The sequence below is a fragment of the Symphalangus syndactylus genome, chromosome 4, assembly GCF_028878055.3.
Source record: "Symphalangus syndactylus isolate Jambi chromosome 4, NHGRI_mSymSyn1-v2.1_pri, whole genome shotgun sequence".
In the NCBI taxonomy this organism is placed as follows: Eukaryota; Metazoa; Chordata; class Mammalia; order Primates; family Hylobatidae; genus Symphalangus; species Symphalangus syndactylus.
In genome coordinates, this window is record NC_072426.2 from 14,520,630 (window position 1) to 14,539,173 (window position 18,544).

Consider the following 18,544-nt stretch of genomic DNA (forward strand, 5'->3'; position numbering starts at 1 on the left):
GTAGGTTCAGCTTTTCGTTTATATTTAAATGATTTTATCACAACTCAGTGTTTTACTATCTAGGAATCTTCAATATCCTTAGGTCTTTAGGTTTGTAGGATATACATGGCTGGGTCATTAAGACACTCATTACTTGTATTAATATATCCATAAATAATGTTTCTCTGTTTCTAGCAACATAGTAAGGAGAGATCAATATCAGTAATCTTACCTTTGAATATAAGCATAGAAAAACTGAAGCATGCAGACTTCCAAAGAAAGATGTTTCTATAAATAAAAGAAATCAATTTTATAGTGAAGAAGAATGCTGCCTTTGCTTTTTCATTGTTGCAACTACTCTGTATCTTACTGCCAATTTTTAATTAAAAAAACTGAAAGAACAAAATCATCAATTTTTCATTAATGAGCCATGCAGCTCTCTTCCACCCAGTAGGAAAAACTCAGACACAAGAGCTATTTTAAAAGTTGAAAACAGATGGAAGGAATGGAAAGATTGTCAATTTTTCCTTCCATATATCAGATGTTGATAGTCCACCACTCACTTTTAAATGATTCATGTACTCTATAAGTATCAACAATATTTTAGGTAGCTTATGCTTGGTGCTATCAGAATGACGTTGAGATTTTTAATGAAATGTGTATTTAAGTCTTATTACACATATCTGTTCAATTAGTGTAGTTCAAATTTGTGATCAATTCCTAAGAGCTTTAAACATAGCCACGAAATTAAAGATAGTGTTGAGTGTAATATATAATAAAAATAAAACACCTGCCCTTGGAAATTAACAAGAGGCCAGAGAATGATATTGATGACCACTGACATTTATCAATTTCTGCTTTTTTCGTTCCAACTATTTCCTTGAAGGTTTCCCGTTCAAAAATCAAGTGTCTAATAGATTCAGAACTTAATAAGGGGACACAGGTTGGTGGGGCAGGATGGTGGATTGGCTCTAATTTGTTTTCATATCCCTCATGTGTAGCTCAATGTCTGGCACAAATAGGTACTCAAAATACAAACTAAAAATCCTATGACAAATGCCCCAGTTTTTATTAAAAACTTAATAAGGACACTGACTATTCACACACATCTTACTCCCTTTGGAAACTCAAGATAAAAGGAAAACATAATTCAACATTTTCAGATACATATCATAATTCTTTAAAGGATGTGATTATGTCTATTTTGGCTTGGCTCAAAGTCTAATGTTTGTAGTTGGTAAATACTTTCTGAGAAAATACGACCTCTTGATATTGCTTGAACAAAGAGTAGAAAAAGAGAAAAGTCTGTAATATTCCTAATTTGCAGACTTTTATTTTTGCCCAGAAACACAGCAATGTGTGTGCAGAGACTATGTCATTCATAGTGGAGCAGTTGCATAACACAGTATTATACATGGTCAAGAAATGACATTGATTAGAACTAAGGTTATGGCAAAATTTGGGGAGTTCACAGAATTAAGAGATTCATTCAGAAAAGAAAGCAATAAGGAAGCTGTGAAAAATGGCAACAACTGAGAGAAGCGAATCTTGAGCTCTGGCTTGTGTTCTTTAAGTGACCAGAAAAATCTCCCCTGAGAATTTAGTCACATGGTCCCTGACTACCTTTGAGGTACATATGAAGATAGGAGCAGTTAACTGCTCTTCACTGGCTACCGGATAATCAGAATAGCAAGTCACTACAAATATTGATAATTGTTTTGATTGAAGCAGTTTGAGGGCTACATGCAGTCATCTCTGCAATCTGTATTATATTGAAAGGACATTATTGTACAAAAAAAATCTTACCAGCATAGTTTCTGAAACAGAATTGTAAACACATGTGAAGAAGAGTTTTTTCTTACCTTGTCCTTGGCTATGGCTGGTGGCTGCTTTAAAACTTCTTTTACAGTCTGGATAACAGTTTCTGCTCTCATGACACTGATTGAACGAACCAATTCCACTAATAAAAGCTGTTCTTCACTGGCTGCAGGAATGACCTAGGTAATAAATCATTGTATTTATGTATGTATGTGTGTATATAAGTCTTTTAGGGAAAGTTACAGAATTAAGAGAGTATTTTATGACCTGTTCTTTTTTTATATTTTTTAAATAGAGATGAGGTCTTGCTATTTTGCCCAGCCTGGTCTCAAACTCCTGTGCTCAAAATGATCCTCCTGCCCTGGCCCCCCAAAGTGCTAGGATTACAGGCATGAGCCACTGCACCCAGCCCTGGCCTCTATTTAATATAAAGACCTCTTCAAGTCCCTTGACTACTTTAGGCAAATTTTACTTTTATATATATATATATATTTTTTTTTTTTTTTTGAGACGGGGTCTTGCTCTGTCTCCAAGGCTGGAGTGCAGTGGCTCAATTACAGTTTACTGCAGCCTCAACCTCATAGGTTTAAGTGATCCTCTTGCTTCAGCCTCCTGAGTAGCTGAGACCACAAGCATGCCACTATGCCCAGATAATTTTTTAAATTTTTTTGTGGAGACAGGGTCTCCCAATGTTGCCCAGGCTCAAAATTTTTTTCTCATCAATAAAGGTACATCACCTCAAAAAATAAAGGTTTTGAGGTACATCACCTCAAAAAATAAAACAGAACAATAAGCTTTATAAGAAAAAATAGTATTGTCCTATATCCCTTCCCATGCCCCAAGGCAACCATGCTCAACTCTTTACGTTCTTTTCCATTATGTCTAAATAACATACACTACTATTTTTCCTATTTCTTGATTTTATTTTCAATTTTAGACATTATCTATTCATTACTTATTTTGGAAGACAAAGATGCAGCTCTCTTACACTTTTCTACCTATCCTCCCAACATTGTTGTATCATATTTTTATTTAAATCCCAATGTTCACATGATTATCTGTGGTTGCACTGTGCATTGTACTAGCATTGCATTTGTTTTATGGTACAACTTTTTGTTTTTCCTAGAGCTAATAAACTGCTTTTTTTGTTTGCTTCATTTTCTCTGTACCTATTAAAATACTTCAACTGTAAATCTCTAATTACATATTCAAATACTTCAGGTAATTAATTTGTATCTTTTCCTCCCTCTCTTCTCTTTTTTCCTCGAGACATTTCTGTTAGATGTCTTTTTATTCTACCCTGGCTTGATACTCTCTACGTTTGCTACACAGTGTCATATTGATATCTCTCCTGTTACCATTATCCCAGAGATTCCCCTTGCTTTCTCTTTTGTGTTGGAACCCGTTTCTTGGATCCCCTGTCTTCTTCATTCTCGGTTTATTCCTCCTCTGGTGGAGTTACATCTTCCGGTAGCCGAGAAAAAGTGAACTCATGGCAATTTTCCTTGTTGTTGTTGTTGTTGAGACATTGCATAGCTAAAAATGTTTGAGTGACAGTTTGGCTGGAGATAGAATTATGGGTTGAAACTAACTTCCCATCAAAATTTCCAGTGTTGCTGTTAACAAATCTCATCTTTATTCTTTGGAATGTGACCAGTATTCTTTCTTTAGAAGATTCTAGGATCTCTTCTTTATCTCCAGTGTTTTGAAATTACATGCTAATCTTTGTGCAGATCTCTTTTCAGTGCTAGGCACAATCTGGAAACGTATTTACTTCATTCCTGAGGACTTTTATTGTATTATTTCTTTGTATTTTTCTCCTCTTGTTTTTAAATTCTGCAGAAAGATACTGGGTCTCTAGTATCACTCCTCTAATATTCTTATCTCTTTTCTCGTATTTTCCATATCTTTAAATTTGTATTCCATTTCTGATATTTATCCACTTTCTGTTCCAACCCTCCTAAAAATATTGCTTTGTATCTGTTGTAGAATTTTTAATATCCATGAAAAATTTTAATTTTGGGAATGGTCTTTCCTATGATCTCCCTTTCTATTTCATGGTCTTACCCACTGAAGGACATTATTATTATTTACATTTTCTTCTGTTATCTGCACTGTTTGACTTTTTAAAATCTAGTTGTTTCAGTCTGTCTATCACATTAGAAACTTTATGTGACTGGTAATCCTTGGCTCGCTATTTCTATTTAAATATGAGGAATAATATTATAGCTAATATTTAACAGTGATTATTAAGTGCTAGGCATTGCTCTATGTGAATTACATATTATCAGCTATAATATACCTGATAATTCTCCTGCCTCAGCCTCCTGAGTTGATAGGTCTACAGGCACGTGCCACCACACTTCACTATTTTTATTTTTTGTAGAGACAGGGTCTCATGACGTCTTGAATTCTTGGCCTCAAGCAATCCTCCCACCTTGGTCTCCCAAAGTGCTGGGATTATAGCTGTGAGCCACTGTGCCTAGCTTCAACATGCCATGTTAAATCAAATGTTCTTTACTGCTTTTAAGTAGTCCAGGATTTAAATTTTCAATGTGAGCGATACCTACTACTGAATCTTCACATGCAAAATAATGTAATATGGTGTGAATGTTTATTTTGATTACTTTAAAAATGCAATGTAAAATCAGCACAAAAGTAAATCAGGAATTGTTAGGTGGAAAAAATCGTATTTTTCATATAAATGTAAGTTATATAATAGCCTTACTATTCTAATGTGCCATGATTTATTTTCAATATAGAGCATTTCTCTTGAGCTTTGAAACTCAGAAAGCAACAAAATTCACATATATAACTCAGCTAAGACCAACAGCAAAGTGAGACCTCATCTCTACCAAAAAAAGTAGAAAAAAAAATTTGTGAATTATATTTAGAAACAAGAACTCTTTGAACTATCACATCATAGTAAACTATAGTCAAGATGAAAACTTTTCTCCACATCCTTGCTTTGTACCCTAAATGCCTAGCACTTAAAAAATATACTGTACCATATTACCATTTCTATGTAAGTTTTAATATCATACTAATTTCTCTTTTTTCACATAATATCTTTTATATTTGACCTCAAATTTTATTTTTATCTTTATTTTTTGAGAAAGAGTCTCGCTCTGTTGCCCAGGCTGGAGTGCAGTGGCGTGATCTTGGCTCACCACAACCTCCACCTCCCAGGTTCAAGCGATTCTCTTGCCTCAGCCTCCCGAGTACCTGGGACTACAGGTGTGTGCCACCACGCCCGGCTAATTTTTGTATTTTTAGTAGAGACGGGGTTTCACTATGTTGGCCAGGCTGGTCTGGATCTCCTGACCTCATGATCCGCCCGCCTTGGCCTCCCAAAGTGCTGGGATTACAGGTGTGAGCCACTGTGCCTAGCCTTGACCTCAAATTTTAATCAATACTTAAAGAAATTAAGGCAACGATTTATCTAAAGCTGTCGACAGACTTTTGCTTTACACTCCAATCTACCCCAGCCCCACTGCAATATATGGAGAAGTGGAAATTAGCATGTACTCAATGCAAAAACAAAAAGTGCCAAATGTCTTAAATACATACCTTGGTCCTGGTGGTTGTTTTATTCTGTCTTCTTTCATTCCACACAAATGCAATGGCAGCCATAAAATGAACACCATGATTCATTGAAATGGGGCCCAACAATTCAAGAATCTGTTGTCTCAAGTTCTAAAACAATTTGAAGCAAATGAAAGTGAAACTTTTAAAAAATGAAAACATTTACAACTAGACAGCATTTTTGGTTTCTTTGAAATAATATAGTACTTATAGGTTTTACTATCTAAATAACACTAGAGGAAACTTTAATAACGTTAAGAGCTACAACATGACTATAATTCTAAAAGAAAAACAAATCCTATAAAATGACAGCTACCAATCAGCCAAATACAAGTGTATTCACTGTGAAAAGATACTAGAAAAACACAACACATATAAAATTCGACTTAGTAAGTTTGATATAGAGTCCTTTAAAAAAAGGTGAGGGATTCTATAATTATAAAACACCTCTGTTTTATTTAAGTAAAGCGAAACATAAGTATAGTTTAATCCAAGCATCAAAACTTAGATCAAATGTTCTAATGGTTCCCACCCTTACCCTTTTCGCAATTCCCTATGTGTTCCCTTGGATCCCAGATCCAGGTGGTCTGGTCTAGGAGCAAAATTAGGTTATTGAAGGATGTCAATTTGACAGCTTGATATGGCACAGCATTTGGAAAATATCAGAGTGCAAGGAAGAAAAAAATTTTAAAAATCAATAATCCCATCATCCTGAGATAATTACTGATAAAATACAAACTTTCTTTATTCCTTTTTCTACAGATAACATTTTTTACATAATTGAAAATACGGTATTTGTTCAATTATGTAACATCCCTGTTTCACTGAGCTTTTGAGCCCTTCTCCATCCAATAAGAATTCTTCAAAACCATGACTATTAGTGGCTATGTAATGAAACACTGAAAGGATAATTTAAACATTTCCTAATTAATTGTTTAGGATCTCTATTTTTTCTGCCATTAAATAATACTATGATGAACACTTTGTATATACATCTTTGTATAATTTCAATTACCTTAGAATTCATTCCTAAAGTAGATTACTAGGTCAAAGACTATGAAACTTTTAAAGCTCTCTGTACATATTGCTAAATTGTTTTCTAGCAGGGCTTTGCATATTAAAATGTCAATTTAAAATGCCCTAAAAAAAAAAGGAACAAAGTTATAGCATGTATGAATGAACCTTAAAAATATGTCACGTGAAAGAAGCTAGACACAAAAGACCAAATATTGTTATCATTCCATTTATATGAACTTTTTCAGAAAAAGCAAATCAATATATGGAGAGAATAGATTAGTGGTTGATTGGGATTAGGGATGGGAACAGGGAGTGAGTGCAAATGGCCACGAGGAATCTGTGGTAAAGGACATATTCAAAAATTGGACTGGGGTGATAGTTCACAACTCTGTAAATTTACTAAAAAAATTACTGAATTGTATACTTAAAAATGGGCAAATTCTGTGATATGTCAGCCATAGCCCAGGAAAACTGTTAAAAATTATATGATTATTAATCTATGCGGGGTCCTGTAAATACTACACAAATTATTCACATATTCTGAATATAATCTTCGGGAAGGGGCTCAAATAGACTCTTGAGCTCTACAGATTAAATATGAATTGTCTAACCTTTGTAGCTCCAAGATTAATAGTGGTAACAGATGCGGATGCGGCAATAGTCATCTTTTCTGAAGAATCAGCTTGATGCAGTATGCTCCAAAGCAGTGTCACAGAAGACATGATCATATGAAGGATTGAGAGGATTCCACTGCGTGCTTCAAACAAGTGTTTCTGGTCTACATTGACCAAAAGCTATTAACAGTTGGGGGAAAAAAACATATTACTTACTGAGACTTACAAATGGAAATTTATTAGGTCTCACAGTCTTTCAAAAGAAGTCAAATATTTGTGCAGTCTTACTTGGTGGTATTGTGTAGTTGGATCCAACAAACAGTAATGGATAACGGCCGTAATCCCTTCCAAAAGAGTAAGAATCATATCTGGTGGAATAATTGATGCCATCCACAGAGGCCTGAAATAAAATGCATTCATTTAAACACAAGTTTTATGATAGTATAGTTCATATTTTATCACTAGTAAATACTCACAACGTGTCAGGTACACAGAAGATGTGCAATAAATACTAGATTAACAAATGGCTAAAAGAATAAATCAAGGGCTTTTATTTCCTAATCTATAAAATAAGTGAGTTGGACTACATGTACTAGAGTGCTTTTTGGCTAAAGAATTCTATAAAAAATAAACAAATGATGGCCAGTGACTCTCTAGCCACTGAGGAATGGCAGGCATATTAATATTAAACAATACAGGCAGTTTTCTTATTACTTTACATGTAGAAACTAAGGTTATTCTGAAGAAAAATGAGATAGTCTACTGGAACTAATTTTTCAGACTTCATTTTGAGCATAGGGACTCAGGTCGAATTTGCCACTAAACCATGAAAATCAAAAACAAGAAATAAAATTGGATGGAAAAGATTCGTAAATTTAAATTATTTTCAGTCTGAAATTGATTTGCACTTAGATAAAACAGACAAAACCTGGGAAACCCTTTCCTAAGCTTCCTATTAGTTTTGCCAGCTCAGGCAAGAAGAGCACTGAAATTAATCTCAGCCCTTGGAAGAAAATAAGCCTGTTTAAATATTCCTTCCCTTTTCCATTCTAGATTCTTTTATTGATACTCTTCCTCAAGCCAAATTTTCTTTTTTGTGGAAAGTAATATACTATTTGTAACCTACCAAAAACCACTAATTTATTTACTCAAGTTGTGACCAACTTCCCAGACATTAAGCAGTCATATATGTGAAAAATGTCGGTACAAATAAAGTTAAAAATCACCTCTTACCTACTATCAGATAATCCTGTTTCGTATTTGTACTGCTGAATTAGATTATCTAAATTTCTGCACAGTTGTAGTGTCACAGAAACAACCACTCTCTGTAGAACTTTTCCCATGTAAGGCAGAGTAGATGTGATTAAACCAATCCACTGTGGGTGCATCTTACATGCACAGTGCTGATGCAAAGCTCGTATCACTGCACAGAGGAACATGCCTTGACAGGTGATTGGCTGAGCATGCAAATATTGAAGAGAAGTCATGGGTTGATGGGGACTGATGTGTTCTAAGTCAGATACGACAAAATCAAAACCTGTTTCATTCTCTTCAGGAATAGTCATTACTCTGTGTTCTAGAACAATCAGCCTCTGAAGCACCTTAAGAAGTTGTGACTGCAATGTGCTGCCATTGTCAAATTCATCCTCTGAGAAATTAATAAGGCTGTCCTCTGAGAAACCTTCTTCCACAGCAACCAGGTTCTTACCTGCCATTTTTTCACTATGCCATTTCTGAGCACTAAAGATAGATGACAGCAAACAATGAAGAATCACTTTCTGAACTTTGCACTTAGATAACATATCAGAAATAAAACTAGGGAAACCCTTTGCTGAGCTTTCTATTACTTTTGCCAGCTCAGTGAAGAGTAGTGTCAGAATTTCTATGCTCATCATTTGCATGTTTCGATTGCCTATTAAATCTTGTGCAGTAACCTTGACATGAGTTGGGTAATGGCTACGCATGTAATATAAGCAGAGAGAAATAAGAATTTCTATGTACATAGAACTCCGGAAGTTATGATTTGAGTCCACTGGAATGTGACTATAAAAATCTTTGCCCATAACAGAAATCCGGTGTCTGGCCAATAAATTCTGAAGGAGAGACAACTGAGGAGTATATGCGTTATTTACACTAGTAGTTGAAATGGCATTTACAAAAGCTATAGGGTTAGTTTTCAAGATGGCTTTGATGGCAGAGAAAGCATACAAAGTCCTGGATGAATCATACAACTGGAGATACAGGAGCACATGTTGATAGAGAGGATGAATGTTGAAACTGGGAGATTTCCGAGATCCTGGAGAACCCATGTCACTCTCAATTTCAGAAATGTCTCCCTCTCCACAGCTATACCAGTTCTCTAAATCCAGACCATCACTGAAGAATACACTGGTTTGTTTGAGTTTTTCATTTGAAGGTTTTTTCTTGTCATCATCCTTTTTTCTGGCAAGTTTTACTTTAGGTTTTGCTCCTGGTTGTTTACCTGACTCCTTAACTATTGTTTCCTTCTCCGAAACTTTTTCTGATAATTTTTCTTTGAAGCTGAATTGAATACTACTGTGACTCCTTTGTCTAGATTTGGTTTCTATGGAAGCAACAGAAGAGTCATGAAGAGGGTGTGTGGTTGCTGAAATACAAGGTGAGGAGCTATTCCTGGAGATTCCATTTGCCACACACTCATGGCCTCCCTCTGCAGACACAGACAGAAACTGAGAATTTTCATTACTCAGCAAAGCATTCTGACTCTGTTGAATGGAATCATCTTCAATTTTAATTGTCTCTTCATCTGGATCTACATCACTGCACTTTGGGGGCATAGCTTCAATTTCTAATTGAGATGTAACTGATGCAGATTCCACTTCGAGGCCACTTACAACTTTACGTATCAGGTCAAACACTACCTGCTGAACATCATCATCTGGGAAGCTTTCCTTTGGCATTTGAGAATCCTCTTGGGCATTCACCGTCTCAGGATCAACTTCGTAACTCAAGTTGTCCCCAGCAGAGGACTGTGAACATCCCGAGTCAGAACTCTGAAGTATTTCTATCTGTTGGTCTGGAAGATCAAAATCAGACACAACCATTGGAATTGTCTCACTGCTGGTACTTAGGAGGGAAAGTCTGTCACTTAATGGATTCACAGTGAGACTAAAGTTCTCTATTTCATCCATGGTAAGTGGCTTTTCACCATTTCCTTTTGATGTGATGAGTTGTACTTGGCTCACTGATAGACGAGAAAAACAGTGAAAGAAGAAAAATACAAGATACATTAAAATAATTGAAATGTAGAAATGTAGACTGATCAAAATTTTTAATCATTAGTGTCATCATCTACTTATATTTTCCTACTAAAATTACATTTTATTTTATTGCAGGTGAAAATTTTGTTTTTTTCCTCCTTAATACCTCACTTTAGTTATGCTGTTTCTAAACTCTCTGAAGAGTTTAAAATTAGCAGCAAACCACAAATATATAATTCATTTCTGTATTTTTTAGGGGGCATACAATAATGACGGTCTTCTTTTAGCAAAGGTGGAAGGCTTAGTGACATACAAAGTAGTACATACCAAATGCTAGCAAATTTAGGGAAAGAATCACAATACCATTGATGAGGTCTGACACTGATCTCAGAGGGGAGGTGAGAATTCAGCAGTTAGATAAAACATTAACACAAAGACATTCTGGCAATAAGCAGGGTAATGCAAATTCTTACAAGATTCGAAGAAGTGGAAAAGAAGCCAGAGAGAGGAACCAAGACTCTGTAGAAACACACTAGAGATGAAGTAGGAATATGACAGTTTGGTTTCAGTTTCATCACTTAGTAGCCATGAGACTCTGAGAAAGCCATAGCCTTCCAGGCATCAGCAACCTGCTCAGTAAAATGATCTTTTCATTACCACCACAGGGTTTGTCAAGAGACAAATGACATATGTGAGACTTCTGTCCCTTAAATAAATTAATCTAAGGGGACATTATCACTGTATAGAAGGCGTCACTCAACAGTTTATAAAGTATGGACTTTGTAGTAATATAGTAATAGTGAATATTTAGGCATGTCACAAACATGACTACACCTGATGGTCATAATAAAACCTTGAAAGTTGGGCATTATTCTTCTCTTAAAAGATGAGGAAAATGACTCATGAAATACAAAATGTGCATTACAGATTTACTATAAATTCCCAGTGAAGTATCTACAGAGCCTGTAGGACCAGAATTGCTAACTAAGCTCTAAAGATATTTCCATCAAAATTGAAGAATGTCTCTAACCAGAGCTGTGCCTGATTCCTGCCCTGAAAGAGTCAACTGAGAGATCCACAACCTCTAAGATGGTCATTGACAAAGTACATTCTGACATGGTCCACACAGCATTGCTAGTGCATGAGGAGGCGAGAAAATAAGCCCATGGAGATAATCTCACATGCAGTTCTTTCACCAGTTACTGCTGTATTCATCTATCACTTTATTTTAATAATGCTAAATAAAGCTGTCCACTTCTATGTGATATTCACCATTGCTGCAGGCAAAATTTTGCATGAAATGCTTGTCACTCTCCTCTCCTGGATAACAGGGAGACTTATTCCAATAACGTTCTGCTTGTACACGTTGTACTGAAACCCTCTGAGTTTTTGGATGAAGCAGGAGTAATAGCAATGGTTCCAAAACTCGTGCAATATCATGTCTTTGTAGGACTTGGTTCAGCCAGGCTTGTCCCACAGAGCTCGTAGAACCATCGAGACTGTTAAGGCTATCTAACATGATGAACAGTGACCTAAAATAAACACAAATAATTAAAATAACCAAACATCTACCGTGTCACACTCTTTTATAAAATTAATAAATTGTGTTTCTTATTTTGAATTAACTATTTTGGAGTAGTCATACTTCAGGATAAATTTTGATCATAGCATTTTAATAATCTTAATCCCAATAGTCTCGGTAGGTATAAGAAAGGAAAAAAACCTTTTGCCCTTTTAAAAACATGCTTTGAAATTTCACAGGCATACATTACTAAGATTAATACTGAAGAACTGAAAAAAAATATGATTAGTCTTGTTTTAGCAACATTTTCCTGTTCATATTATCAAGCACTGAGCCTTCGGCAAGTCAGCATTACTCCATGTTGGTCCATGTTCCTCTGCCCACACTCTCCTTGTGAGCCAAAGCTATGTGCTTAATTCAAGGAAAGATCTGTGAAAGGTACGAAAGTGTGGTTTGGAATCAGAAAAACCCAAGATTCAAATCTTTTGTGTGGTGTTGGGCAAGTAACAACTTTTCCTGACCTCTATTCCCTCACTTGTAAAATCAGGAAAGATGGTTGTCAAATAAGAGATGATTATTTATAAAGTAAAGGTTCAATATATTCCAGTACTTTGTAGGGGTTCAATATATGGTTCAGCATCAGATGACTTAAAAACGCTAAAGCTGGTTGAAAAGCACCACCTGAAATAACGTTCAGTAAAGGGCACATCTGATCCTGAGCTCTGCTTGAACACAGATTCACGGCCACCACTATGAGACTGGCTGGTGAGACTACCTTATGACAATATGTGAATCCACCTAAAAACGGCAGCTCCTTGGAATGTAATGCAGATCTGGTATTTGAAGTCACCTACATAGTCCAGACAAAAACCAAAACCACTCTCAGGCAGCTACAAGTTCTCTGGATTCATGGAAAGAATCTGTTAGTGTTTTCGGCTATAGATTTTAATAAATCTAGTTTAGGCAGAAGATTGAAAATAATTGCTTGAGAAACACATAATCTACTATTTATATGCAGTTTCACTAAATGTGAATATAGTCTCAAGAGAGCTGTATCCATTGCTTTATCACTAACAGTATCAGGAATGTGAATAGTTGTCCAAGGAAGGGAAGTGGGGCCGGGCACTCCAAAACCAGAAAGTAAAAATCTGGTGGATGAGTAAAAATGCCATGCATTTTAATACAGCTTACGGTTTTCAAAATAATAAATTCTCTTTATAAAATTTATAAATTGCTATCTCCTACACTTGCCAAGCTAGACAGTGGACTCAAGGAAAGAGGCAACATTAAGATATCTGACTGTGAAATCTTAATATAAAATGTAACTGACCTGTCAAAAGAACGTACAAAAGATGAAGATTTATTTATATGGAGATCTCTCGTTAGATGCCAAAGAACTGCAAACTTGGCATGTGCTTCCATCCTTATTTTCTGAGGAGAAACATGAGAGCTTAAATTATGCTCTTCTCTCTTGAAGATACTAAGTGATTTTAGTAAAATCAGAGTACTATTTAGGAGTACAGTATTACGTTCAACGTCCACAATATTCAAACACACATTGCAATAAACTTTATTTATATTCTTTATGGAAGTAGAAACACACAAAATATGTAAATATATACATAAATATTGAACTTAAAAGGATCATCTCATCCTGTCTCATAAATAATTATTCCTGAGTTTAGACTTTAAGTAATTAGTTTACTAGATTATTGTATATCAGAAGAAAAAAGTTACTAATGTACATATATCTGGAGTCAAGAAAGCACTTGCTCCTTCATTTTAATATAAACATTTAGTTATCAAAATTGATTTCACTGCACTATATATTTTTTGTCCTAGAAATGATACATTAATCCCAAATGAGTTTTTCATCACTTATAAACTTGGTTTGACTCAAAAATTTAAATACTTAAAAATTATTTTTACAATAAAAATATTAAACTACTTTTGAGATTATTTGCAAAAAGATTAATAATGGGTAAAATAATGTAAAAATAAATTATTTAGAAAGGCAAGCACATTTGGTATTAGATAATAAACATGCATAAATCCAGTAGAAATTATCACATTATCAAAATTTTTAAAGTCTTTCTTTAGCATTTATGGATCCTTCAAGCAAACGTCCGAAGAAACCAGACGGCAACTTTCTAAATGCTTGTGATAGGTGGGAGGTGTGCTTGTTTTTTCTATGAGCTTAATATAGGCTTTTCTTACAAAGCCTGCATTTGTATCAACCAACAGAAATGTAAAAATTAAGTAGTAAAAGATATTTTAATTTTTTTCATGGATATATATCTTTATTTAGAACTTGGGAGTATTTCTTTAAAAATGAAATGCTACCCAAGTGACAATAGGCATATATTTGTCCTAGATTTATATTTAATGTAAAACTTAAATTGTTTAGAGTGCTTACCTATTATTTTTGAATAATTTTGAAAAAAACACGTTATAGCAGAAATAGAATTTTAACATTTTTCTTGGAATAAACTTTTCATTCCTTTCATTTACTCCTTCATATACCACTTTCTCCTCTGCCAAATGTTTCATTTGTTTAACACAATTCCTTTTTTGAATATGACCCACTCAAACTCACTAGCATTTTGAGTTTTTAAAAAATAGGACAATCTAACTTCTAAAAGCTCTTCAATAAAATCTTCAATTTATATTACAGAGCAGCACAGGAAGACCACAAACGTCATTAAATTACCCTGATGAGGTTAGTCAAAATGATTATTCCAGCTTCTTCTCAGGCTAATTCTCAGCCACCTTTAACTGAATTACATATCACACTCATATACATTAGGATAAAAAATTCTTATTTTGGATATGCAGTATAATATGCAAATAATATAATCTCACATATTAGCATTCTATGGCTTATAAATATACTTTATACATTATTTCATTTCATATATGTTAGTTAATAAATCCATAAGTTCCATAACTGAGGCCTCTGGTTCCTCTTTAAATGACCCAAGAACTGAGACCACCAATACTAAACATCAGTTCCCATAACTGTGTCCTGAACAAAGAAATAAACCCAGCATTTGATTTTTAATTTTTCATATTACCGATGCTTTTGTAAAGAACTTTCCTCTAGAAGAATTGAATACATTTATTTTAAAGATATTAAGATCACTGTGAACAAAGCTATTTTCTCTTACTCCAATGTTAACTGCAATAATTTCCCTAAAGTCTTCTTAACTTACTTTTGTGTGTGTGTGTGTGTAAGTGTGTGTGTGGTGGAGGGGGCAGTGTGCACAAGATAAGAAAAGGATTTACCTTATCTTTATGGGTTAACTGCTGACTTATAACATCCTCACAGATGCTAGAAGAAGGAACTAAGTTATGTAATTGATAAAATAGTTCCACACTCTTCTGGTGATGCTGAGGTGTCCCATCTCCCAACTGGTCCCACAATGTTAAAGCTACATGCTATAAAAAAGATGTAAAAGTGACAGTCACAATACCATACATGAAAATTTATTTAACAAATATTTCCTATTAGGTACAAATGAATGCCTGCTCTCTGTCAGACCTGAAAGGTTTTTAATACTCTACTCCACAGGGATGGGGTTACTAAGGCAGTCTTCTATGTACCTACTTTCTGATCACCCAAGCCCTTGGAACCTTTTATGATAGTCCTTTAATGATATTTGTTTTTAGACATCAGGCATGTTGTCTGAACATGGTGGCTCATGCCTGTAATCCCAGCATCTTAGGAGGCCGAGGCAGGCAGATCATCTGAGGTCAGGAGTTTGAGACCAGCCTGGCCAGTGTGGCGAAACCTTGTCTCTACTAAAAATACAAAAAGCCGGGCATGGTGGCATGCACCTGTAATCCCAGCTACTCGGGAGGCTGAGACACGAGAATTGCTTGAACCCTAAAGGCGCAAGTTGCAGTGAGCAGACATTGAGTGATAGAGTGAGACTCCACCTCGAAAAAAAAAAATCAGACATGTAAATGTTTTCTGCAGGGCCCAGATAAGACCCCATTTCATTATTTAGTGGTGTTTAGTAAAGTGATGCTAGAATAAACTAACCTTAATAAGATACAAATCCCACATTGAATGCATTTTAATATTTACGGTTGTATATTACAGAGTGAAAAATAATTCACAGTTGAAATATCCAAACTACTTATTAAAACCTATACAATAGATAATAGGTATTTCAGAGCTACATATGTTAACATAGCACTTGAATTGTAAAAGTATTAATAATAATGCAATTAGTAATAATAATAATGCAATAATCTTCAGGATTCACTACCACAATATTATAGAATCCAACTCTAATCTAGCAGGAGGAAATATCTGAAGGCAAAATGACTTGAAATCAGATTTTAAAACTTTTTTTTAATGTACAGTCTACCTGCTTAAGATGTATACAATCCAAATCTATTTGATGTTCGATATGGAGGATAATATTTATACCATTGTGGTAGAAATCAAAGACTGAGTTTTCTGAATTTTTTTCTGAGTGACTTTATACACCACAGATGATAATGAGACAACATGAAGAGTCAGAAAAACTTTTCATGAGAGTTTTGGAGTGCTGAGGTTTTACTGTATGAAAAGCAAAAGTGTTGCTCACGCCTGTAATCTCAGCACTTTGGGAGGCTGAGGTGGGTGGATTACTGAGATCGGGAGTTTGAGACCAGCCTGGCCAATATGGTGAAACCCTGTCTCTACTAAAAATACAAAAATTAGCCGGGCGTGGTGGCACACGCCTGTAATCCCAGCTACTCGGGAGGCTGAGGCAGGAGAATTGCTTGAGCCCAGGAGGCAGAAGTTGCAGTGAGCCGAGATCATGCCACTGCACTCCAACCTGGCTGACAGCGAGACTCTGTCTCAAAAAAAAAAAGAAAAGCAAAAGTGTTACAACCACTTAATCTGAAAGTAAGTTCTACTGCTTTCCTCTTTCTAGCTGAAATTACTTCCTACATGGCTTCAGTGCCCTAATACTTCTCTTTCTTTATCCTAATATTCCTACTCCTTTATCCTTATCTTTCTCCCCTGCCCACAAAATTGGGAATAAGATGGGGAGAGCAGTATGTGTATCAGCTGTGGCATCATTTTCTACATGGTATGGCATATTAAGAGGTGTTTAGATGAAGCTTTATTATCATTTTAAAAATAATTCTTAAAGCCAACTAGGTCAAGTATCATACATGGCTGTAATCATCACAGTCATGTATGCATTTCTTAGAATTTACCTTGAAAAATTCAGTCTTCTCAGCTATGTACCTCAGATTGCCCTGAGTGAGGGGAGGTCTAATAACCACAGCTACTCTTCCCTGGTTTGGACTTAAGGGTTGTGCAGGCTCTACACTATTGATGTTTTCCCCAGTGACCATGGCCACAGACTGCGTCAGTCCCACCAAGTCCATGACTAGTGAAATAGCAACACTCTGAACACTGAAATCACTTGCTTGGCTGCAAGCATTCATCAGAGTCTGGAGCCACTGTGGAGGCTGCACATGCTCACAATCTGAAACAAAAAAGATGGTAGCAATCAGAGTTCATTATACTAAACATTTCACACACACTCTAAGTTAATTTCAAAAAACAAAGCCACTAAATACTTTTAAGGCCTTGATCTGTTAACAAAACCATGGTTTCTCACCTAGTCTAGAGCTTTCATAAAGTAGCAACAAGAATTTCTTATACTTTTTTTAATATATATTTTTCTTATGCCAAGTCATACAATCTATTTTTCTGTCCCGAAAAACAGTATATTGATCAATAAGCATTATGTAGTATTCACTGCACTTTGTGTGTATATATAGAAATCAAAATAAAGGTAAATACATATGTTGCTGGTCATAACAAAGAAAATCAGCAGATCTACTGCTGCTTTTCTCCAGAGATTTCCTTTTCAGCTCCTACTTATCTGCATGCAAACTGTGAAAGACATCAAAATCACAAAATCTTCCAATATATCAATCTCCCCATAGTGACAGTATTTCACTAAAAAAAAAACTTGCAAATTAAAACATTAAAAAAAGTGACTGGCTAAAAAAATCCCAGTTTTGAGTGCCTCTTTTAAGAAGAAAAAACATACTACAGAAAATACTGAAATATAAGCAAAACTGAGATGACCTTACCAGCTTCCAATTTTTCAGAACGCAACTCTGATGTATGGTTCCCCTCAGCAATGTAAACTGGGAAACTTGAGCATTCTAGGAATAGCTGACAGGCAGCAAGGAAGGCAGAGAGGTATTCTTTAGAAGTTTTTTGTTTACTTATGCCTTTCTCTTTTACATCTCCTTGTGAATTTCTGTCCCATTTTGAAGTCTCTCCTTGTTCTTGACCAAGATCCTCTTGATGTTCTGTAGCCAAAGACTGAGAAAAAGCGTTATTCTGAATGATGTAGAGGTTGATAAGTCTGGTAAGAAACTGCTGGACATACTCCAAACAGCACTGCATTGCAGTCTTTTGGGCTGTCTTCCCACTTCGGGTTGCTGTCCCCTGAGTGACTACGGAAGGGGTCTGGATGATGGTTTCTTCGGATCCCACAGTGGATGCTGTTTCTGTCTCAGAGGATGTGCTACCAATTGGGATGGCAGCTGCCCCCTGGCCCTCACTCAGTTCTCTGTCAATATCATCAGTTCGGTCTGCTTGATATTGTATAAACTCAGTGAATCCACTCTCTGATGATCGACTACTTGGTGGATTTTCTCCATCTTCAAACACTTCAGTAGGATTTTCATGAGAAACTGATGATACCTGTTAAGAGATTTTCAAGAAAGCAAAAGGCTGAGTA

General features: G+C 35.5%; 1 protein-coding gene across 16 annotated transcripts in view; it reads right to left on the minus strand.

Moving 5' to 3' along the window:
• Positions 1 to 18,544, minus strand: part of DOP1A (DOP1 leucine zipper like protein A) — a 105,190-nt gene that overhangs the window by 22,767 nt on the left and 63,879 nt on the right. For all 16 annotated transcript variants that reach the window (XM_063637827.1, XM_055274140.2, XM_055274135.2 and 13 more), the window contains 11 exons: positions 17,886 to 18,507; positions 16,995 to 17,269; positions 15,060 to 15,212; positions 13,105 to 13,205; positions 11,525 to 11,784; positions 8,247 to 10,236; positions 7,302 to 7,413; positions 7,011 to 7,193; positions 5,368 to 5,493; positions 1,842 to 1,976; positions 212 to 267 (listed from right to left, as the gene is read on the minus strand). In XM_063637827.1, coding sequence (XP_063493897.1) covers positions 212 to 267; positions 1,842 to 1,976; positions 5,368 to 5,493; positions 7,011 to 7,193; positions 7,302 to 7,413; positions 8,247 to 10,236; positions 11,525 to 11,784; positions 13,105 to 13,205; positions 15,060 to 15,212; positions 16,995 to 17,269; positions 17,886 to 18,507 — 4,013 coding nt within the window. The remainder of the gene's footprint in view (positions 1 to 211; positions 268 to 1,841; positions 1,977 to 5,367; positions 5,494 to 7,010; positions 7,194 to 7,301; positions 7,414 to 8,246; positions 10,237 to 11,524; positions 11,785 to 13,104; positions 13,206 to 15,059; positions 15,213 to 16,994; positions 17,270 to 17,885; positions 18,508 to 18,544) is intronic.